This window comes from Amia ocellicauda, chromosome 10, assembly GCF_036373705.1.
Source record: "Amia ocellicauda isolate fAmiCal2 chromosome 10, fAmiCal2.hap1, whole genome shotgun sequence".
NCBI classification, from domain to species: Eukaryota; Metazoa; Chordata; class Actinopteri; order Amiiformes; family Amiidae; genus Amia; species Amia ocellicauda.
In genome coordinates, this window is record NC_089859.1 from 19,645,553 (window position 1) to 19,669,314 (window position 23,762).

At 49.0% G+C, this 23,762-nt stretch overlaps 4 protein-coding genes across 5 annotated transcripts; 2 read left to right on the plus strand and 2 right to left on the minus strand.

Moving 5' to 3' along the window:
* Window positions 1-18: 18 nt before the first annotated feature.
* Window positions 19-10,553, minus strand: crot (carnitine O-octanoyltransferase). The gene is made up of 17 exons (XM_066715422.1): window positions 10,443-10,553; window positions 9,837-9,954; window positions 9,197-9,321; window positions 7,368-7,549; window positions 6,758-6,882; window positions 6,548-6,656; window positions 6,328-6,421; window positions 5,893-6,018; window positions 5,577-5,678; window positions 4,782-4,865; window positions 4,561-4,668; window positions 4,278-4,408; window positions 4,057-4,180; window positions 3,691-3,769; window positions 3,425-3,518; window positions 3,072-3,191; window positions 19-1,512 (listed from the first exon to the last, which is right to left on the minus strand). The coding sequence occupies exons 2-17, from the start codon at window positions 9,949-9,951 to the stop codon at window positions 1,392-1,394; spliced, it is 1,839 nt and encodes a 612-aa protein (XP_066571519.1). The 5' UTR covers window positions 9,952-9,954; window positions 10,443-10,553; the 3' UTR covers window positions 19-1,391.
* Window positions 10,554-10,565: 12 nt separating this feature from the next.
* Window positions 10,566-16,859, plus strand: olah (oleoyl-ACP hydrolase). Its single transcript, XM_066715423.1, has 7 exons — window positions 10,566-10,656; window positions 11,434-11,564; window positions 12,825-12,963; window positions 13,289-13,388; window positions 14,385-14,554; window positions 15,689-15,771; window positions 16,209-16,859. Exons 2-7 carry the CDS (start codon window positions 11,435-11,437, stop codon window positions 16,349-16,351), a joined length of 765 nt encoding a protein of 254 aa, XP_066571520.1. The 5' UTR covers window positions 10,566-10,656; window position 11,434; the 3' UTR covers window positions 16,352-16,859.
* Window positions 16,834-19,527, minus strand: acbd7 (acyl-CoA binding domain containing 7). The gene is made up of 4 exons (XM_066715424.1): window positions 19,420-19,527; window positions 17,481-17,598; window positions 17,314-17,376; window positions 16,834-17,116 (listed from the first exon to the last, which is right to left on the minus strand). Exons 1-4 carry the CDS (start codon window positions 19,429-19,431, stop codon window positions 17,043-17,045), a joined length of 267 nt encoding a protein of 88 aa, XP_066571521.1. The 5' UTR covers window positions 19,432-19,527; the 3' UTR covers window positions 16,834-17,042.
* Window positions 19,528-20,250: 723 nt separating this feature from the next.
* rpp38 (ribonuclease P/MRP 38 subunit) lies at window positions 20,251-22,215 on the plus strand. 2 transcript variants are annotated; one of them, XM_066715426.1, is made up of 2 exons: window positions 20,251-20,368; window positions 21,029-22,215. In XM_066715426.1, the coding sequence occupies exon 2, from the start codon at window positions 21,037-21,039 to the stop codon at window positions 21,823-21,825; it is 789 nt and encodes a 262-aa protein (XP_066571523.1). In that variant the 5' UTR covers window positions 20,251-20,368; window positions 21,029-21,036; the 3' UTR covers window positions 21,826-22,215. The 2 variants fall into 2 exon arrangements, with proteins under 2 accessions (XP_066571523.1, XP_066571524.1); XM_066715427.1 differs by having other exon boundaries at window positions 20,254-20,364.
* The last annotated feature ends 1,547 nt before the right edge of the window (window positions 22,216-23,762 follow it).

Below are 23,762 nucleotides of genomic sequence, written 5' to 3' on the forward strand. Positions count from 1 at the left end.
AATGACACAAAAACAAAATTAAGTTTCAAGTTTATTTTTATCAATAAGTGCTTAAACACACATCCATTGACAGTTTAATGCTCCATTATACAGATTTAAGAGTTTAAAATCACAGTGTCAGTATTGTCTCTCACACCGAAGGACACGAAGCCCTTTAACAGGTTTGCATTGTATTGGACGAAGCCCATTACCTCGAGTCTTTCACCTGCAACACAGTCTGGCGTCTCGGAGTGGCACAGACGCCTACCTAACCCCCCGAAACACAGCGTTTTCACTAGGTTAGCCATCGACTGCGTGCGTACACAATCTCTTTGGGATTGGATTAATTAAAATAATACAACATACATACACACTTCAGGAAGACGAAAACCAAACCTTCCTGTCCTGCCACGTTAGAAACTACAGAAATGAAGGAAAGCTCTTCTCTCGGACAGCTGCCACTACTTCAGTTGGCGCCTGGAGCTGCCGCTCGGGTCTCCGCTATTGACATCAGGGACTCGGACCTCTGAGCACCACTGAGGAGATCTCACAGCGCCGCAGTGAGGTAAACGCCGTCACGCAGACCAGCACTGGAGCAGACCCCGCAGGGCACTCAGGAAGGGGGGGGAATGAAAACCACCCAGCTGTGACCCGCGAGACACCGAGCTGCTCCCACAACCACCAAGGAGCCGGGGAGCCATCTCAGGCTGCCAACCCATTCACACAGACTCAATCAACACATTCATGAATCAATCAAATAAAATCAACGACAGACGGACAAAAAGTGAAAACACCCTGCTGCATAGGTGTGGTTTTCAGCAGGACAGCACGGTGCAGATCACTCCGGGGGTCTGCGATTCAAACCCCAGACACTAACCGCCCTGCACGTCTGACCTGCGGGGGTGCAGCCCTGTCCCCAGTGCGTCTTTATCAGGGGAACCAATAAAAAAACAGATTTTGAAATGGGTTAATTGTGTGGACATACAGTGAGTGCAGCCAACAGCCGCTTCTGCCTAAAAACAACTCTAAAACCCTACGTATGCAAGTCTGTAAAAGCTTTTTCTTTCTCAGCTCTGGAAAGAGGGACTGGACTTACTGGTCTGTTAGTTCAAGCAGTAAAACCTAGTAAACCTCATCAAACTAGAAGAAAACAGTGTAGCCTTCACACCCCCATTAATATATACACAGTAAAATAAAAAACGCAAACTGTCACTCAATCAGATCTAGGCCTCAGCGTTAGCTCTGCTATGAAGAGGGAGGTGCGCGAATGGACCTTTGCATTGTTGTGTGCTCCATTAGAAACTGCATTGTTACTGCAAAACGAAACGAAAATTAAGAAAATTAAAAGGAAAACGGGGAGTTTAAGGCGATGTTGGCGAGAGGCTCCGCCCCCGGGCCCCCCGTCCCCGGCCTCACAGCTGGGCGAGAGTCAGCAGCTGCAGCATCTCGTGGAAGGAGGAGCTGAGGTTGTCATACAGCCTCTGGGCGTCAGTCTCCGGGCTGGACTTCCAGGCAGTGCAGGACACCACGATGCTGCGGACGGGACACAGGCGGCTCAGCCACACAGGGACGAGAGACTCAGGCACAGCAGCCAGAGGACAAGAGCAGCTGGACTTCAGTTCACGTCTACTGGGACTCATACTAGGGCTGGGCGATATGGCCAAAACACAATATCACGGTATTTTTCACATTTTTGACGGTATGACGGTATTTTTTAATGGCCATTTTATACTGTTCATAAAGCAAAAATAATAGGACACAACTGACATTGAATTACATTTCCCTGATCTGTGTGAGTTGTTTTGAAACCAGATCATGTCCACACTATCAACGACACACCTTTATTCGGAACAGATTCACTGGGGTCACTTTGCTGTGAAGTTTCAGCCACACTGCTCTCCTCCATCTCATCTTCATTGATTGTGCATTTATCACATTTGTTTGTTTATGTCAACATGCAATACACATGGAATTTATTTTTGATATCTGGCTGAGGCACATTCATTCCAGAACAAGGGTCGCATTCGAGAAGTGCAGTTCTGCACAGAGATTCACAGATCCGTGTTACTGCAGTGTTTCTGTGTGACGCTACTAAGACCCCACCCAGCACAGCTCTGACAAGCTGCTGCGGGAGGCGAGCTGTGGCTGTGAGACAGAAGATTATGCAGAAATCAAGAGGGACGTGTTAAGCTGAATTAAAAACTACTATTGCCCCCTTGTTAGTGGAGGCGAATGTCAACTTTCATTATACAATGAAGCTGTGAACAGCACTGTCAAAACCACAGATATAGAATTCTAGATCAACACAATGCTTTATATTAAATAATTATATCAATTATTTTTAAAAATTGAATGTAAATCGATGATGCACAATAATTAAATTGTTACTTAAATGATTGTCAATTCTATTTTTTAAAATAACTAAAATAAAAATAAATCATCCAATTACATCGATTTCTGCAGGGTTTGTGAAGAAAGGTGGTCGCGTTCTTGTAGCGCAGATTTGTGCAGTTCTGGGCAGTTCTGCAGGATCCAACCTATCCCATTGGTGGAGTTGTGCAAATCTGCACAGATCTGTGGAAATTTGCATCACACGAACACTATTTGCGTTTTTTGATCAGATGCGTCTCATGTCAGACAGCGCAGTCTCCAGCAGTCGGCACAGCAAGTTGTGGGATACACGAACACGATCCAGTTTATTGGTAGCCGAATGCTATGACTCAATTACACAGTAAATAGGAAATTTTTCAAAACTTTAAAATACCGATATGAAGGTATAGTAAAAGTCCAAACCGGTCCGTAAATTAATACCGGTATATCGTTTTTTATGGTATACCGCCTAGCCCTAACCAGTCATATACTGTCATTTGTAGCTATTTCACTGCTTGGCATAACACTCTAGAGAAGGGATTGATGCATCGACTGTGAGTGTCGGCTGATATCATAATTAATTGTATAAATAAAGAGCAAAAGCTGCAGTAACAAGAATAATGATTACAATCAGTTAGTAGGGGACTCACTTCACCCCCCACTGCAGCGCGGCCCCTGCTGGGAGATGCACTGTGACCCCATGGGTCCGGCCTGAAACTCACCGGTCATCTCTGATGCGGTAGAAGAAGCCGTATCCGTGACGCACCATAGGCACAACTGCGCCCAGCACAGTGGTGTAGCCCACCAGGCTGGTGGACAGCACGAAGTTCCCCCCTCCCCCACTGAGAGAGAGAGAGAGAGAGAGAGTCTCAGACAGGGTCTCCTGAGGTTGATAGGCCACAAATATTTAAGCCAACCTGGAAACACTTCTTTCAAATCAGTAGAGCAGGTGTTTTGGGCAGCGCAGGGACTGATGCCAGGAACGCCACCGATCACATTAGACAGCCTTGAACAAGCAGCCCGACCCATCACAGGACAGAGGGGGTCAGCGCCAGTCCTCGGCGGGAGGGATTACCTCTTGGAGAAGGCCGGGTCCTGGTACAGCTTGGGTACCGGGAGGCCGTGCTCCTTGGCTATGAGATAGAGACCCAGGAGGTGCCGGTCAAAGCCTGGAGACACACGGGACAAAGGGGCTGCTTTAACTCAAGTCATAATCAATAAAAACAATATTGTAACTTTAATGGTAAGTGGGCGACCCGAGAGCAATCCTGTCAAATATGGTTTTAACCCGACAGTCAGATAACGAGTTGCAAGTGTGAAATCCGGTGGCCGAATCCGCACCTTTCCCGTTCTGGGCTTCACTCATCAGCCGGTTGTGTTTGGACGCTGCAGCCATCAGTCTCTGGCGCTTCTTCTCCGCCTGCAAGACAGACAGGGGACAGGAGCTGGTCAGGAGAGGAGCGGACACCGACAAACCCATCCGAGTCGTAGCTGGTCTGGACCCTTGCTTCACCACTGCCCCACCCATGACATTAACTAGGCTGAACAGCGACGCATAAATTGCCTCCCAAAACCCTTCCCAGCATGCCCATGTAACCCTCGCCCGCCCCCAGGTCTAGTCTAAGGCTTTGGCGACGGCCGGCCGCTCGTTCGGTCCAGCCGCCCCTCGGGGGTCTTCCCCGCGGCCCAGACGCGGAGTTGACGTACAGGTAGGGAGGGGTCCAGCATGGCCAGGCACCACTCCAGGGCCTCCACGGTGCAGGGGCGCATGGTCTCGGTGCGCCCATGGTAGAAGCGTCTGGTGGTGGCTGTCTCATAGCAGCTCCCGGGCCTTGGAGGAGGAGGAGGAGAAGGAGGAAGAGGGTTAATAGCAGAGCAACACAGCTGCACACTGAGCTCCACACAGGCCGACACACCGAGGGACGCACCTTCTGTGCAGGCGGAAGTAGGCCAGCTGCAGGGCCAGCTGCACAAAGGTGTCCGGGTGAAAGCGCTTCTTCTTGATGGCTGCTTTTCCGAAGGCAGTGAAGGCATAGGAGACCAACTGCAGGTCCTGGGCCTGTGAAGAAAGAGCGCTGAGGACAGCCCCTTGGTATGGGTTTAACCTGACACACTGACATGGCTGTGGGACTCGCTGCCTTTGGCACGCACTCACACAAGAAGTGAGGAACAGACTGGCGCTCGCACACAGGAAGTGATGAACAGACTCACGCTCTGTCGATACTGCAGCTTGGCCAGGGCGATGTCTTCTCGGACTTTGGTATCCACCTTGAAAACCAGCTCCTGTGGCCGCGGGACGTCCCTCACCGCCTCCGAGCCCTGAAACACACGTGGGGAGCTGAGAACAGGACCCCTTTCACCCCCTATTAAACCAGAGCCACAGAGACACCACACCCCTGTTCCCACCAGAGCCACAGAGACACGCTGCTCACCTTCCACTGTCCACCGCTGGCCTTTAGCTTCTGGTCGATGTAGAAGCACATGGACACCAGCACCATGGCGTCGTAGGGTGCGTGCTGCAACATCAGAGCACCGCGTTAGAGACACCGTCACTGCAGGCAGAGTTTCTCCAGTGAACCAATATATCAGTTCATATCTGGTACAGCAGGTTGTCACAGATTTAAGACAAGCAATGACAGATACACAGTCACTGTGACCGCAGGAGTCAATATGACCATCAGGCATGGGTTCACTTCCTGTTCCACCCCACGGGACAGACACTTCTTGGCGCTGGCCACAATGTATCGAGGAATCAAACTCAGAACTCCAGAACTTCTCAATACTAATACGGAACTAGACTGTTATTATTATTGAGCCGACCTTGACCCAGTTTAAGCCCCTTTCCCCGAGTCTAACAATGCCGGAGAGGAGGGCTGGGCTCGGGCCCTGGAGCAACGCTCAGACGCTCACTGCACCCCGAGTGCACAGTAAATAATAGATGTGTTTCTACCGAGTGCTCTTAAAGCTTTTCTCCTTTGCAATGACGAGACTTCAATATCGCCAGAGTGAAAACAGTTTGTTACATTTCACACAACCAGTCCAGATGACAGATCTCCAACTATAGCCTACCACTAAGAAACTACTGAACTACAGCACCGGCGCTCAGCCCGAGACCCTCTTAGCTTTTATTGACACGGACTTAAAGCACTGTTGCACACTTCTGCAAGACAGCATTCAAAAGACACAAATAAAATATAACAATCTATAGAACTATGAGCACAACTTACGTCGCAGTTGGAGCCGAAAGTGCCGTCGGCAAAGCACAGGATGTTGTAGGACTTGTCTCCCCAGCGCACGGTGGGGTCCCCGGTCAGGGCCTGCAACGTTACCTGGGAGGAGAGGCGCCGAGGAAAGCACGACTGAGTGTCTGCAGCTCACAAGCCTCACTCTGGTCCAGACACAAACCGCTGACTTGCCCCCGCACAACCCAACCCGCCCCCCGAGACGAATGATCACAGAAGCGGACGAGTCACACAATAGAGTAAATGAACATTTCCAGGTGTGCGAGACTCCCGCTGCTCAACTGCGAGACACGGCTCTTACGTTTGTGTAGTTGTCCGGGGTGGAGTACGGCCGGGCCTCGTCCAAGCTGATGACAAACAGGCTGCTCTGAATGGTCTCCAGCGTGGCCCGGTTCTGTGGGTCCAGAGCGATCAGGTACTCCCGAGCCTAGACAACCCAGCAGGCAGACGTGGACACAGACACGAGACGCACGCAGTGAGGAGATGCATGTTACACACACAGGCACATTCACAGACTGAATCATAACCACAGGACAGGCAGGGGGCCACACAACTCGCACGTGCTTGAGCTATTTATTTTGTTCCCCATGAGCTCTCGGCACCCGGCTTTATGCTCAAACTACATCCAATTCCTATTTCTCAGCCCAGGGGTCTCCAGCTCTTTCCCTGCGGGGGCTGAACACAAACATCGACTCATTCATATGCAATCACCGCTGTGTTCCCCCGCATCGCTGACCTGTGCCCAGCGCGTTCTCTCCTCAGTGGTGAGCGCCGCCACGCCGGGCCCCTCCGGCTCCCTCTCACAAGCCTCCCTGATGTGGGTGAGCTGCCTGCGGGGGCGGGAACAGGCACAGGATTCAGGGGAGGACCGAGCACATCTGTGACACACAACACTGCCACCTGCTGGGCAAAGGGGGAACCAATTCCCAGTGCGTTTCAATTTTTTGCGTCCGTACCTGAGGATCTCGGGGGGGGTGAGGATGCGTCCGTCCCGCACGCCGTCGAAAGTGAACACCCTCCCTCGGCAAAACACGACGACGTGGGAGGGGCAGTCTCCCTCGCTCTCTGCAGGGTGGGGGGTGGGGGTGTTGAGGGGACACGAGAAACCAGTTAGAGAAGTGCGATTAAAACACAGGTGAAGAGCAGCTGCCCCGGCCCCACCTCACCCGTCCTGAAGTAGTTGTGGATGGTGTCTGTGGCAATGCCGGGCACTTTGCAGGTGCAGTACAGCATGCGGAACTGGTCCATGTCCAGGGGGGTGTTTCCAGCCTTGTGCACGGCCAGCCGCTCCCTGAAACACACACAGGCACCGATCAGACGACATCATCGGCATCATTGTGCTGCTACAGCCGCCTCCCAAAGACAATAAAACTCTCAGATGCTTCAGGCAGGTAGAATATGACGGAAACCAAGACAGGCTCCCCAGTGAAGAGCGGGGGTCTGTGGTTTCTGATCCAGCGATAGAGCCGCTCGCATTAAGTTTGTTTAATACAGAGTGAATGTTATTATTTGTGTATTAATGTATTTTGAACAGTAAAGGTGAACTGAACTGCATCTGCTTAATACACAAAACATTTTCACTGGGTGGCAGCTTTTTGCAAAGGTGGCTATACTACATAAAAACAGTATTGAAATAGTAATATCTGAACACTCAAATCCCATAACAGTGATGTCAGCACAGGGTGCAATCTCACTGGCCTCACAGGTCTTTAACCCTTTGCACACAGCTCAACCGAGCCTGGGAAAGACAGGGCGTCGGGGGGGGCTGTGACGTACGTCCTGATCAGGTCCCAGTACTGCAGCGTGTGCCACACCACCAGGCTGGTCCTGGGCAGCTGGGTGCCCTCAGCCGCCGGCCAGCAGTGCTCCAGGTAGGGCGCCGGGCCCCCAAAGTTGACGTTCAGCTGCGACGGCATCCGCACCTCCAGGTAGGCACTGCTGAGCCACCACTTCTCCAGCTGGGGTGAGGGGGGGTGGGGTTGGGGGAGAGAGGTCACTCAGGGACTTACTGTCATTGTTATCGATCAGCACTGTTGTTATCTGTTATGTAGTACTGGATTCTCTTTCGTTTGGCAGACACCAGTCAAAAGCTCAATACATCAGTCTGGTGCACTTTGTTGCAGCTGTCAGCCACCGTACAAGACCGCTATTTTAAGAGTGAAAGAGGCACTGCCTGTTCTCGCAGACCTGCACTTCTCTTACGACAACTGAGGCTCACAGAAATCCTTCTGTTGTGGACAAACACAATTTTCAGTTTGACAGAGAACATACACAAACAATATATCTTTATCCGTTTGAATCAAGGTTAGAGCCTTTGAGGGGCTATTAAAGACTACTGTACTATTAAACAATCCTTATCTTATTGCTTCATTGTAACAAAACATTTTATGAAATGCTCTCATCAAGTAAATAAAGTCAACAGTAGAGAATTAAGAAGATAAAGGATACAGAGACTTGTGTCGTCTGTTTTTTTAGATTATAAGATCGATGTTAAAAAAACACCACATACTTAACACTAAAGATCACAAAAAAGCAATAAAGATCAAATGTAAAAGGTAGACTGACTTACCAACTAAATAAATGTTCAGATGGCTTTTGAAGGCTTATGCTGGTTTGTAGTTTTCCTCATTCATTTTACAGTACATACAGTAGCTACAGTATATATATTCAATTAATTTGTGTGGGTAGTGGAGTGACCGCAACACTGTAATGATGAAATATAGGCTACTTGCACAACTCTGAAGACATAAACCGAGTGAAGGTATTTCCTATGAGTTTCTCTCCCTTTGTCATTAAAAGACTAAACGTCCTGAAAGGGTAAAGTATTGATCCCCTAACAGGCTGTGATGATGGCGAATACAAGATGCGTGAGCAGAGTGCAACAAATAAAACATCATATTTGTATTGTGTGTATGTGTTGTTGCCGTTTTGTGGAGATGGCATACGCCCCCTTTTTTAAAATATAACAGCACATACCAGCCATTTTAAGCACTGGCAAGATAACGGAAAAGGGTTTACAATTATGGATAATAGGGGATTTCTGCCAGAGATGGACAAAATAAAATAACACACAGGTGGACCGTTCTGCATGTTTCTGCCAAAGTGCCTTTATTTACATGGTCGTTAATTATTTTCCCTGTTATCCACCACCCCTTTATGTTCCTTTGGTTTATTTGTTTTTTTTCAGAAAGGACTTTGGATTCAAATTATTTAGAAAGTTTTTTTTCTTGTGTCCTATTTTCACACATCTCTACCTTATCAGTATATGAAGCATGATTTATAATTTGCCTTCCATAAGCCTAAAGTAAAGAATTTCCAACTGTCCACTGGACTTTGTTTCTGCTTGTATAGGGATGTACGTTAGCTAGGCTAGTTACTGACTGACTGCACGATGAACTTTATATCTATCGAACAGCAACCCACCAACAGGGCCGTGCAGTTTGCGTTACTCTGGCCTCTGTGCTGTGGAATAGATATGCAATGAATCTGATGTAGAGGCCGCAGTGGGAACGCTGGGGAGAGCTGCCAAAGATCACAAGGCCAGGAATCTGACCAAAGACACACAAACAGAGCTCATTATTGGACAGCACCGTTTCAGAACTCACCCAGTTCCTCTTCCCCTTGGCTCTCTGCAGTAGTGTCTGATGCAGGTCCTTCCCCATGCCCTCCCCGAACTCCTTCACCAGCACCGAGGTCCTTCTGAACTCCTCCTCCGTGGAAAAGGGCTTCACTACGAAAGCAAACCAAACCATCAGAGACAAACAGGCTAGATTCAGAGCAAAAACCTTCAAACACTGCCAACATCCTCAGCATCACACTTAGCAGTGGTTCCCAATCCTGTCCTGGAGGAGCCCCACTCTGCTGGGTTTTGTTCCAACCGAGCTCTGAATTACTTAACTGAACCTTTAATTGAAATGTCCTAAATCAGAGGCTTTTCATTATCAAACAGTAGGGGTTTGAGTTAAGTATAACATTGTGTAAGTAACCAACTTTATATCAGTTACACAATTAAAAAAGATATTACTCCAATTAAGGGTTAATTAAGTAATTGAGAGCTCTGTTGGAACAAACACCAGCAGGGCAGGTGGTCTTGCAGGAGCAGGGTTGGTAAGCCCTGCTGTATGCAGTCGAGCTGTGGGACAGTGCTCCTGTGGGACAGTGCTCCTGTGGGACAGTGCTCCTGTGGGACAGTGGTGCTGGGGGACAGTGGTGCTGGGGGACAGTGGTCCTGTGGGACAGCCCTACCTGCGTCCAGGTACTTGTTCAGCGAGTCCTCCAGGCCGGGCACGGGCAGCGGCGGCAGGGCGCTCTGGTACTGGAAGGTGCGCTCGGCCGCGGACTCAAACACCCGGTTGTCCATTTTCTAGGCGGAAACACAAAGTCCTTCACAGATCAACAAGAGACGTGCAAACGCAGCGAGCACAGGCCGACGCTCTTCTGCTCAATCACGGCGAGTGCACCAGTCCGGGCAGCAAACACTAACAACCGGCTCTCATGTCTGTCCTGGATTACTGAGAACATACCAACATAGCTATCGGGACCGATAATAATCCAGCCTGAACCCTTTCACCCCCAACACACGCAATTCAGCGGCCCTGCCAAAATATCCAATAGACTCATAAACGTATTCAAAACAAACATGTAAGTGTTTACACCACACAGAATAACAGGAACACGTGTACATGATCCGTCTCTCCGCGACCCTGCAGACCCGACCTCAGCGGGCCGGCCGTGTTTCAATCTGAGGTGCGGGCAGCGTCTGGCCGGCATTACAGCACTTGACCCTGCGGTCGCCTCTGCGTGTTGCTTTAGTTTGCAATAAAGGCGCAGATCGGTTTCCCTTGAGCTCACCGGTCCTGCGGGTCCGGTCTGTTACTGCGGGCGCGTCCAGCGGGTCCGGGGCTGTTGTTGTGCTCGTCCGCCCGACGGCGTCACCTTTCCCCCAGTTACCCCAGCGCCCGGAAGAGGAGGGGCCTCGCCCTGGCAAACAGGAAGTGCGGAGACAGAGAGGAATTGGACCTGAGGCGCGCCGCGGCTGGACAGACGGACAGACAGACTCGCTCGGGTAATCATGTCTTTTCAGTAGGAGAAATGGATGTTATAAATCCATGTTACAAATGCATCCCCTGCTGCAGGGAAGTGAAGGAGCGGCGCAATAATGAGTAACTGGGTGAACAAATCATGAATTTACACTGATAATAATACTAATAGTGCGTCTGCCTAACAATCCGTATAAACAAGCGTTTATGATTGATATACTTCTTGCATCATGGGTTACCCGTTGATGCAGGTGTGCATATACAGTGCCCTGTCTAAACTCTTTAATTGTTGGTTTAATATTGTTAATTAAACTGTACTTATTTATCAATTATATTTTTTTCAGGGTTTTGATCACAGATTCAATCTAAAGAAAACTAAATTAGTTTAGTAGCTATCTATACATATATATATATATATATATATATATATATAGCTACTAAACTATCTATAGATGTCACAGTGCATGGATAGTTAAAATACAAAGTGTGGTATAGGCCAGTCAAAAACTGCCATACAGTTACCAATAATGTTAATTAAAAATGTCCAACGTGACCATTAAACGTCACAGGCCATCGATTGTTAAAGGACTGAATCAAAACAATTTCGGGCTCTAATATCTGTCTACAGGGGGCGCCACCATCACCACCTCTATAGTCAAATGGCATCGTTAAAAATCTGAAGTACTTCATATAGTCAGACGGGTCTTGCAGGAAGTGGTGTGTCTGCTGTGATTGTGTTCAGTGCAGAGCAGGGAGACCCACACAGGACCGCCCTCACGGGTGCTTTTCTCTTTATTTGCTAGGATGGAGAAGGTGGTCACCTGCTTCTGTAAGCGCCCAGATGCCGTGACCAGACTGGTCTGCTTCCCGTGGGCCGGCGGCGGCTCCATCCATTACGCCCGCTGGGGAAAGCTGCTCAACAGCTCGGTGGAAGGTGCGGCTTCAGACTGAGGCTGTCTCAGCTTTTTTTATCAATCCAGCGTCTGCAGTTCACAGGGTTATCATCTCAGTGATTCAATCTCTCAGTGATGATGATTTTAATCATGAATAAAATATGAGTGCTACACTAGAGGAAAAAAAAGCATTTGTTATCGTCCAGAAGAGGACAGTAGTTGCAAAATATACAATAGTCTAAAACATTTTCAGAAAACAAGGGAAAGCAAATAAAGATTGCCTTTGTTATTATTATTGAGAACTTAATATTGTCCTTTTTTCTTGGCATGTGTTCCTGCTGGAATATGTCCAGCGGTGGGCTGGAAGACAAGCTGTGCTCAAGGGACACTGTCCAATACACTGAACTGCAGGTGCAGCTCTCTGAACACGATCCCCTCTCTATTGTCCCACAGCAGCCTCTGCCATCAGAGACCTGCGGGACGGAGGGGATCGTGGCAGCAGTGTGGAGCACCTGACGTTCAGAACAGAGCCATTGAAATATTTACAAAGTTTTACTCCTGAAACGTCAGCGATTGTTTCTGTAGTTGTGTGTCCCCGGAGAGCCGCAGTGGAATACTAATGGTTTCCACACACAGGGAGCCGCTTCAGATGCTGGGAGCTTTTTTCGCGCGGTGCCAAAGTGGTTTCTGATTGTGAGCAATAAGGGCCCCCAGCCTGGCAGCGGTTCAGGAGGCCAGTCTTTGAAAGAACCCGTTTGGCTTGTCTGAATGACCCAGTTTCCATTCTTCTCCTAGGCTCACCCCGTCGCGGCTGCGGGGGCCGCGCTGTCTCTGCCCGTTTCCTTGCGGAGAACAATAGCCGCCTGTGTGTGAGTTATTATCCTGTAAGTCCCTCCTCGGCGGCTCTGGGCAGCGCTGCTGTGTTCAGCTCTGCGGGTCAACAGGCCGCAGCACATGGCAACCAGAGCAGGGCATTAAAGGCTCAGATTCCTCTGCAAACCCCACAGCTTTGAGTGTTTAGAAATTCACAACACTGATCTATTCATACCAATGTTTTTATTTCAGTGTTGCTCCATTAATTAAGCTCAATGCACCTCCAGGAAGCTTTCCAATTAAGTAATTGCTGTTCCCACCAGTCCTAAAATAGTCCCCTTCCTGTGATGTGTGAATTCCTAAAACCAGCAGTCCTCGATGGTGGACGCAGAGATACCTTCAACACAAGAATAAGACAGGACAGATGAGACAACTTTTCAGTGTGTGACCATATAACAAAGTGAAACGTTTGTGTGTTTTTCCCGCAGTTTACTCTGTGAAGCTCCCTGGCAGAGAAGGCCGGGCGAAGGAGCCGCTGGCGGAGGACATGCAGCAGATCGTGGAGGACGTGGTCGGGGCGCTGCTGCCCGAGCTCAGAGAGAAGCCCTTCGCTCTGTTTGGCCACAGGTGCGGCAGGGAGGGGTCAAGAGTCAAATGTGCAGGTCCAGGGTCATTTATATAAAAGATATACAAATCCCCTTTGGGTCTCCTTGTGTCCTGGTTTTGTTGTAATTGTAATAGATTAATGCTTAACTACATAATCAACCACTGTCAGAGTCTAACTGAGCTCCCTTCCAGATTGATTAAATAGACCCGATTGTAGTCTGAACAAACTGAGATTATGACACGGTTAAGCTTGGTTCACACTTGCCACACATGATCAGTTTAGCGTGTGAGAGGACGCCGTGCTTGCCCGGCTGCGGCTGACCTCTCTGGCCCATTCCCTCCTCAGCTTTGGAGCCATGAGCAGCTTCGCAACAGCAGAGTACCTGAAGAGGGTCCACGGGCTGGAGCCGGTGCATCTGTTCGTGTCTGGAGCGTCTGCCCCTCACGTGAGTGTGCGATGTGTGTTGTTGTTGTTTAATCTGGAGAAGAAAGCGATTGCTCCCATTGCTGAGGCCCCAGTTTGCAAACAGAGTTCCCCATGTTGGAAAGTACGTCTGCCTTGGCACCATCGTGTGAGGAACTGAGATACTGAGCTGAAGTGGCAGGGTTTGGGCTCTGGGCTTGCCAGAGGTGTAAAGAGGGTTTGATCTGGGAAAAACAATATCATATACTAATTTACTGTAATTGAGTATGAATATAACATCTCTGAGAGGAGTTTGCCACTTTAGAAACATAGCATTATAGACGAGGGCTGACAGGGGAGGCTGCAGAGTTAATTGCCTGAAGTCTGAAGGTTTGCTGAGTCACCTCAGGGTCAGAGATTTAAACACAGCCTTTATAATGAGCTGGGAATCCAGTCCTTAGACGCTTTGGACAATAAGCCTGAATCAAATGAAACACAAACAGTCCTGCAGTGAGGAGGTGAGCAGCGGGGCGGGCTGGGTCTGTCTCGGATCTCCGTGATGGCCGTCGTGTAGAAACGGGTAATGATTGTGTTGTTTGAGCGTTCGGCAGCATGCGCAGTTCAGACACAAAGGGAACTGGGGGAAAGGTGCCGTGCAGCGCAGGGAGGCAAAGTGCATTCTTTCCCAGGAGTTATTATGTTGAAATAGTGTGAGGGGGTTTTCACCACTTGTGTTTCAGAATACAGGCATTGTCTGTGCAGGACTGAGCGAACTGTTCAAACTGATTCACTTCTTCTGGAAACAAATATCACAACCCCGTTGTTTCCAATTCTAGTGTTTTCTAAACAGAGCACCCCGAGGGGAGGGGGTTCTCAGGCTACGGTGCAACATGCAAGGCCAGTTTTACAGCTGTGCACCCCCACAGTGGGACACAAAGACATTACCGCCCTGAAGGGACCTGCATCTGTTTCACGAATGTCTACGGGTCCCCCAGACAGATCTCCACACAGACGAGCCCTCTCCTCTCTCTCCCCACAGTCCGAGTCCCGCCTCGTCCCACACATGAGGAGCCAGCTGTCCGACGCAGAGTTCCTGGCCTGGCTCACCGCCATCGGGGGGACACCGCCGGAGATACTGGCCAACCAGGACATCCTGAAGATGTTCCTCCCCGTGCTGAAAGGCGACCTGCACGTGGTCGAGAACTACAGGTGACCCCTGCTGACGGGGAAACTGTCCCTGCTTTCGTTGCCAGACATGTTTTAGAGAAATTATTATTTAAAATGTATATATACACCGATCAGCCACAACATTATGACCACTGACAGGTGAAGTGAATAACACTGATAATCTCGTTATCATGGCACCTGTCAGTGGGTGGGATGTATTAGGCAGCAAGTGAACATTTTGTCCTCAAAGTTGATGTGTTAGAAGCAGGAAAAATGGGCAGCGTAAGGATCTGAGTGACTTTGACAAGGGCCAAATTGTGATGGCTAGACGACTGGGTCAGAGCATCTCCAAAACTGCAGCTCTTGTGGGGTGTTCCCGGTCTGCAGTGGTCAGTACCTATCAAAAGTGGTCCAAGGAAGGAAAAGCGGTGAACCGGCGACAGGGTCATGGGCGGCCAAGGCTCATTGATGCACGTGGGGAGCGAAGGCTGGCCTGTTTGGTCCGATCCAACAGACGAGCTACTGTAGCTCAAATTGCTGAAAAAATGAATGCTGGTTCTGATAGAAAGGTGTCAGAACACACAGTGCATCGCAGTTTGTTTCGTATGGGGCTGCGTAGCCGCAGACCAGTCAGGGTGCCCATGCTGACCCCTGTCCACTGCCGAAAGCACCTACAATGGGCACGTGAGCATCAGAACTGGACCACGGAGCAATGGAAGAAGGTGGCCTGGTCTGATGAATCACGAGTTCAAGGTGTTGACTTGGCCTCCAAATTCCCCAGATCTCAATCCAATCGAGCATCTGTGGGATGTGCTGGACAAACAAGTCCGAATCCATGGAGGCCCCACCTCACAACTTACAGGACTTAAAGGATCTGCTGCTAACATCTTGGTGCCAGATACCACAGCACACCTTCAGAGGTCTAGTGGAGTCCATGCCTCGACGGGTCAGGGCTGTTTTGGTGGCAAAAGGGGGACCTACACAGTATTAGGCAGGTGGTCATAATGTTATGGCTGATCGGTGTATGTATATGTATGGATTTTCTCAAATAAGTGCTGGTTTTGACCAACATGGCAGGCAGCAAAACTAACAGTCTGTCAGCGAGTGTCATGCCAGTCCTCTTGAGGCTGCCCTGACTGTAAAGCTGCCCGTCTCACCAGTCTGTTCGATTCCTAGGTTCGTGAAGCCCGAGGCACCCATCCTGTCCTGCCCGGTCACCTGCTTCGACGGGATGCAGGACGTTCCACATGATTTAAAAGGTTAGGAATGGAGATGTGTGTCCACAGCAGGCAGCTTGAGTGCGGTTCTCTCGGGCTGCGTTTGCGAGGGTCCAGATTGGACTACAGTACAGCACAATCATTACAAAGAAACACAACACAGTGCAAGCAGCTCTTACTGTGTTTTCTCTAAACTCTCGGCCAGAGAATCCCTTTGTTCGGTCCCTTCTCTGATTGATATTGTTGACGCCTCTGCAGGGGAGTGAGGTCTCCTCGTTAAATCAGGTGTCCTCACCCTCTCCCACTCTTTCCATCCCTCTTTTCACGAGCAAACCTGTGAGTAGATCCTGTTCCGCTATATGTGCCTGTTGTGCGTCACTCTCTGATCGGACTCACCTTTACCAGCCGGCTTTTTTCACACCGAGCGAACCCCCGGTTTCCTGCGTCTGATTTGTTTGTCTGTTTGTCTTTCATCACAGCTTGGAAAGAGCTGACGAGTGGAGAGTTCACTGTTCAGATGCTCCCGGGGCCACACTTCTATCTAAAAGACCAATGCAATGAGAAGACGATACTGGACTACATCACAAGGCAGCTGGAGACGGCCCAAATGGACTACTTATAGGGACACAAACGGGCTTAAAGTGAAGAACTCTCCTGCATAGGTCTGAAAGCGGCTCTGCTGTCCTCCCAAGCTGATATGAAGCCCACTATATTCACACGTCCCAGTCTGACCTGTCCTACACAGTGTTCCAGTGGCCCCCAGTCTCTTCCACTGATTCTCAATTGATGTGTTTGTCTCTGGTGTTCATTGTATTTTCTGCACAATACTGTACCTTAAGATTATTATTTTTTAAGTGTTAAGTCACTCAACTGCCTTCTGCTCATGTCATGTTATCTAAAATAACACAGTGTGGGTGGAAAGTGTTTAAACGTGGTGAAGCTGTGGACATGACACTGAAGTCTGGCGTGTGAATCGCCAGCACAAACTGAACCCCCTTGTGTTGTCAGGTTGCACAGTCCATGAACCTCCCCCTGAACACCTGACCCTCATGTAAATATGCCATGTTTTTTTTTAATCATGAATAAAAGAAAAATACTTTTCGATAATAATAAAAAAAAGGTTTATTTAGGTTCAAGTTACTTGTTAAAATTACAAAACATCCTATTCGATAAAGGGTAACTAATGTCGTTGAACCGATATAAAACTCTCTCTACGGTGAGGAAGGCGGTGTTTGCATTGTGCCAGGGGCCTGGGTGTCCGAGTCCCTCGGGAAAGCACTACTCTGCAGGGGCCACTGCGGGGGCCGCCGTGCTCACAGGCCGTACTTGTCAATGACCTCCTTGGCGATGGCGATGTACGCGTTCATGGCGGCGTCTTTTGACATTCCTGTGGGGGAGAAAAAATAAATGATGTATACTGTTATACTGTTACAGTACAGTGTGTGTGTGTGTGTGCGCATGTGATCCTGCCTCACACACAGGTGTCTTAAATGACTCGTCAGACAACAGCAGGATATCAGGCGATCCAAGGAACTCACAAAAGTTCCTGATTTTGCACATTTCATTTGATGTTGACTTGATTACCTTTCCTGGAGTCCCACGCTTCCCACTTGGCCTTCCCTTTCATATTCAGGATGCCGGGCTTTTCTGGTAGAGATAGAGAGAGAGAGAGAGAGAGAGAGAGAGTGAAAAGGGTTTCAAAAGAAACTCGACACACAGCACACCTCCGCCCGAAGGGAGCGTCACCCTACCTATGTCGATGTCTCCGACCGTGGCCTGCTTGTACAGGCCGTACATGTCCAGCAGCTCCTCGTCTGTCGGCCGGGACTTCACCTTCTTCACGTCGTCCGCCACCTTCTCGAACTCAGCCTGGGGGGAGAGCAGTGCGGGTCAGAGCGAGGACAGGACAAGAGAGACAGACATATAGACAGATGGTATATATACAGACAGACAGACAGACAGACAGATGATGAATAAGACAGACAGGTACAGATCATTTGATTTATTTCCCTAGTGACATGAGGAGATCCTGCCAGGACGTTGTGACATTCAGAGGGCACTCCGACCCTGTACCAGCTGAACTGGCCGTCCTCACCCAGCATGCTGCTGTCCACATCACACAGCCCGAGTGCTGTTTCTCACTGATTCCCTGCTCCAGATCATCCCGGATGTGTTCTTATGGGAAGACGTTATAACAGGACTCATAATGTTTGCCATACACTGATTTCACATTATTATTATTATTATTATTATTATTGTTAGTAGTAGTAGAAGTATATAGTATAATAACGGAGAAATAATCTAATATATGGTTTTAGCAGCGCAATGTGAAATCGCGGTGCTGCACACAGGTGGGGGGTGAGAATCCGCACCACCGACAGTCAGGCGGTGACTGAGCGGTAATTGACCGGCTGTACATCCTCACTGCTGGTTGGCTATCGAAAGTCCTGTTTATAAATTAATAATTACTGATCGTATGTGTAGAGGCACGATCATCGGCCGTGATGCGGCGACGAGTCTGTGCGGACTGCAGCGCAACCTCTGTAGGAAGCAGTGTTTATACGACTGCAATAATAACAATACAGTCATATTACAGATGTTACACTCTGCATCTTCTCATATGAACAATATTATTCATAATAATAATATATAAAAAATACATTGTTTGTACATTACAATAATGCTAGTAATGTTTACGGTTATTTGACTGCAGTGTGCGAATCATGCTGAAGTGTAAAGACTGACGTGACTGTCACACACCGGTGGGCTGACCTGCACTGGACCTGCACTGGACATGCACTGGACCTGCACTGGACCTTCACTGGACATGCACTGGACCTGCACTGGACCTTCACTGGACATGCACTGGACCTGCACTGGACCTTCACTGGTCCTGCACTGGACCTGCACTGGACATGCACTGGACCTGCACTGGACCTGCACTGGACATGCACTGGACCTGCACTGGACATGCACTGGACCTGCACTGGACCTTCACTGGTCCTGCACTGGACATGCACTGGACATGCACTGGACCTGCATAAACAACGGTCATTAAAGCCCGGCGCAACTGCGCATGTACGCGCCGGCCGAAATAGAGGATTTCTTCTGCGTAAACTAATCCTAACACCGAAGCCGGATACATTCAATCCAATTAATTGTACACCCAGGGCTGTGACTAAGTATGTAATAACTCTTCTTTGAGTAAATACGGTGATCGGGACCCACATGGATATGGAATAAGCCTGGAGACCCACAGCCTCACTGCACAGACTGCACCTGCGCCGCGACAGCATTATCACCCGAGGGACACAGGCCCAGGGGCCCGGGGGGCTGCAGAAGGGCGTCTGCCAGAAGCAGCACAACAAGACGAGCACAATACTGCACTAGGACTGCATTCATGGACAGCGACAGTACAGACCCCGGCTGTATCCCTGTGCTGGTGCGGATGCTCGGGGTTATAACTGGATGCACACGCAGCGCGTTACCCCCGCAGTGAAGACTGAGACACAATACCGCTTGCACTGAGCTCTCCATACGCGCACTGCTACCCCGGCCCTCACTGCAGGACGCGTCGACCGACACCGATGACCGCTCGGCCCCGCAGGGATGGAGTGGGTGGAGTGGGTGGAGTGGGTGATGCACGGAGATGCCCTGCCGTGTGGCGAGCTCAGCTGCGGTCATATTCACCTGCAGAGACATGTCGCTCCCGTGTCGCCGCTCTGCCGCTCCGCCGGTTTCTTACTGTCGCGACCTGCGCCGGGGCTGTTATAGCGCTGGACCACAGCGCCGCGGGGGGCGGGCGGCGGCGGCTTCTGATTGGCTGCGATTGGTTGGGATGGGTTGTGATTGGCTGTGATCGGTTTTGATCGGTTGTGATTGGCTGTCCACAGCTTGCCTGATGGAGAGCCAGGGTCCAAATGACATCACCTCGCCGAAAAAGCTTTCACTCTTTCATTCCCTCCCTCACTCATTCATTTTGAATGTCTTGAAATGCTGCACCGATATAACGCAGAGGCGCTGATGCTGCAGCAGCTTGTTTGGCATCATGCCCTGCATTTACTGCATTACAGACGTGTGTAGTTGAGCTTTCTGAGCCGGAGAATACAGGTTTACCTCGCACCCGTCTTGCATGGAGGTCATTAGTCTGTGTCTCTCCTCCCTTGTGTCTGTGTTACCCACAGATTTTCCAATTAAAACATTGTTTCTATGATAACACTGTACGGGTTGGTTGTCTGTTAATGTGTCCTTGTATTTCAATGCTTTCCTAATTATGTTTTCAGGGTTTAATCTTCCCATGGAAGACCTCTGTCTACAGAGATTACAGACGATACTCTGTTAGGATAACGTTTGCAAATTCCAGAATATTTTCTTCGCGTTTTTTACTTTAAAATAATTCCAACCTTATTCTAAGAATAAATAAATAAGCCAATCAAACGCGGGATATGCGTTCTGTCGTCTAAAGGCAACTAACCAATCAGACGCGTCCCCCCCGCTCTGCGCTCATTACGTCACTGGCTCTCGCGTTGAGGACAATAAAGTTTTGCGAGTCAAAAGCAACATGGCGGCGCTGGTGCTGTAACGCTGCGGCGTGTTTGAGAGTCGCTGTTTATCTGCATCTCTGATTTCGTGCGGGTGTGTAAGTACTGCATTGATCCGTTTAATTGAGCTGATTCATGTTGCTGTGACCTGTCGGTGGAAATGAACAGTCGACCCGCTGCCAGCCTGTTTACACAACTGCAACATCGTGTTTTCAAAGCTGTTCATTAATGGACAAATGTACTACTCATAATATTAGAAAATAATGTGATATTCAGACGCGTAACTTCTTGCACTTTGGCTGCCTCCTTATTTGGTTAGTTTGCAAAGTAATAGATTAATGATTACTTTCTATTGCATGATCATGGAATATTCTTTTCAGTCCAGTCAGTCTTGACAGTGCGGTACTTCTCATCATTTTAATCAATAGTGTTTAAACTGTTACTAAATATGCGCAGATGCTACTGAAGAAAACGCGTTATAACTCGTGTAAAATCTCCTGAAACATGCATGCGAGTGTGAAACAGGCCCCTGCAGATCCGTTGGTGTCTAAACTGTGTCAGTTGGATCGTATATGTGAACAACGTTGTTTAACAGTAAGACATTGTTCTGCCCTTTTGATATACTGACAATTTATTTATTTGCAGACACTGTTATCCAGGGTGACTTACAAAACATAAGAGCATTATAAAAGTGCAATACAGTCTAGAATGACAGATTTATCTGTTATGATTCACGTGGTTTGACTTCTGTCCATCAGCAGTGAAGATGTCCGTGCGCAAGAAGAAGTCCATCCTGGTGAAGACCTCTCTGAACAGCCCCTACACCCAGGAGTGGGGCTCCCTGACGCGACGGAAACGGCGCTACATCCTGGACGTCCTGACAGAGAAGTTCACGCAGACCGGTCTGCAGAAGACGGAAGAGGCCAAGAAGAAGAGGAAGTGGCGGAAGAGGAAAGCGCAGCCCGGGCAGGGAGAGGGCAGCAGCGGTCAGGCAAAGCAGGGCTGGACAGACCCGGCCCTCCGACAACAGCTGGCGATCGGGATCAATGAGGTGACGCGGTGCCTGGAGAGGAACGAGTTGGGACTGGTGCTGGTGTGTAAGTCTGCCAAGCCGCCCCACATGACCAGCCACCTGATCCCGCTGAGCCTAACCAGGCAGGTGCCAGCATGCCGGGTGCCCCGGCTCAGTGAGAACATGGCCACGGTGCTGGGGCTGAAGTGTGTGCTGGCGCTGGGCTTCAAGAGGGACTCCAAGGCCTTCGCAAACCAGGTCCGAGCCATCGTGCGCAAGGTGCCGCGCTGCCACGTGCCCTGGATGCCCCGGCCAGGTGGGTCGGCCACCGCCCTCGCCACTGACTCGGAGTCCCAGGAGAGCGCGTCCGAAGGGGAGCCGAGCCAGAGCCACAAGAGGAAGTTGGACGAGGTCCCCCAAGAGGCCAGCGAGCTCAGAACCCCCAAAGCACCACTCCTGCAGCCCCTCCGAGTCAGAAGGGTGGTCCCCAACCCCAAGAAGGTCCGCAAGCCCAAGCTGAAGGAGAAAAGCAAAGGGAAATAGAGGGACGAAGGGGGATTTTAAGGACATGAGTCCAGTGTTGTGTAAATAGGGACTGAATCAGGGTGGCGTTGGGATGGACCCCCACAGTGGCGCACCTGAATTCACACAGCGGGTGGGCTAACGTCACGCCAGTAGACGTGCACCTCGAGAGAAGTTTAACATCGAGGATGCTGGGGGGGAAGGGGTTGCCATGATAGCTGGCAAGAAAGATATGGTCAGAGAACAGAGACCTGGAAAGGTTGGATGAGTTTATTCAATCAAATATCCATGCTGGTAAACCTTAACATTTATTTCAAACAATGAGTTATTTGGATGATAGTCACGGATCATGGTTCTGGTTCTTCATTTCGTACACAACCTGCCGCTTCAATAAAAAATATACCGTCTTCACTGAGAGAAACATCTGTGCATCATTTCAAAATTACACTTCTGATTGTTTCTTGTTTTTCTTTTTTAATAAGGCAAGTACTCTGGGATAGATTGATTAATTACAACACAAACAAAGCAATGATCGATACCCAAAGAACTTCCCACACAGATTTCCAAAAGAGTATAAATGTCCAAATTACAGACGTTTCAATGCTTGGCTCTGTAATAGCAAGATCACGCACAGGAAACAAAACCAAACAAAAGAGTTCACACCAAACACAACAACCCTCTCCTCCCTGCAGGTAGAGACCCGTGTACATGTTGTTAAAGGGTAGTGCCTGCTGGGATTTCGTTACTTTAAACCTTAAAGAAAGCCCTATAGCAGCATCCTGGCTCTGAATTCGCATCGAACTTTGGGATTGACTTCAGCCTGGAGTCCACAAAGCCACAGCAAACACATTTAAAGCAAGTCTTCAAGTATAGAGCAGAAGGAATGCAAACACAACAGAACCTCGTCGCTCATGTCAATAAACTTCAGAAAAGAAATACCCATTTCGACAGATCGAGGGCCTTGTAGGACCTAGCTTTCATAGAAAGAAAAAATATATTATCCTAAAACTAAATAAAAAATCATAAATCTAAGTGACTGTATCATTAGATGTAGTTGTAAAAATTCAAATGTGGAAAAGAACATCGTTACAAGGACTTCAACGCAAATGCGTTAAAAGAGAGAGGCAGGTCATAGTAGAGGGGATATCGGAGTAATTCTCCACGATCAGGCATGGATCTCCGCTGTGAGGAACGACAGAGATAAATCTGTGCTTTACAGCAGGGCCTCCCTACCCTCCTACACGTGCTCAGCTCGAACACCTTTTTTCTCATTTCTTATCAAGTATATCTTCTCATTCCCGAGATCAAAACACATTTCATACTTTGCCTCACAAGAACGCCTCAAATGACAGCTATTACACATGTTAAAAAGATCAATTCTAAATATCAGAATTGTAGGGAAATAGTTAAAAATGTGTCTGCTGTCGGCAAAGTGCCGTACAGCGCCATCGTAAATAAGTCTGGCTAAAACAGGGGCGAGGCCCTGTCCGACTCATGACCGGCCACAGCTCGGCCCGGGAACTCGGACGCTGTCGAATTACAGGACTGCTGGCTCGTTAGGATTTACTGTGCTAAAAAACATGGAGAAGTTCTGCGATACATTCTTATCCTACTGTACAAAATCCCAGACCTGTGATTTTACAGCCACCGTTTAAACTCCAAAGTCCATGACATCAAAGGAAGGTCAATAAATAAAAAGTACTTTGGATTCTTCAGTTTTTCAATAAACCGCACAACATGTCAATAAATATCAATCTGGTGTTTCACTAGAGATCAGCAACAATTTCTCTCTCAAACAAACATACCATTGCACCTTCGTCATACAAAAAAGAAAGACTGATAAAACAGTTTTGTTCTTCCTTTAAAAAACAGAAACAAAAGAGCTCCCAACACATGAGGAGTCAAATGCGTGTGCGTGTGTAGGAGTGTGTGTGCGCTCGTGTGTGTGTGCGTGTGTG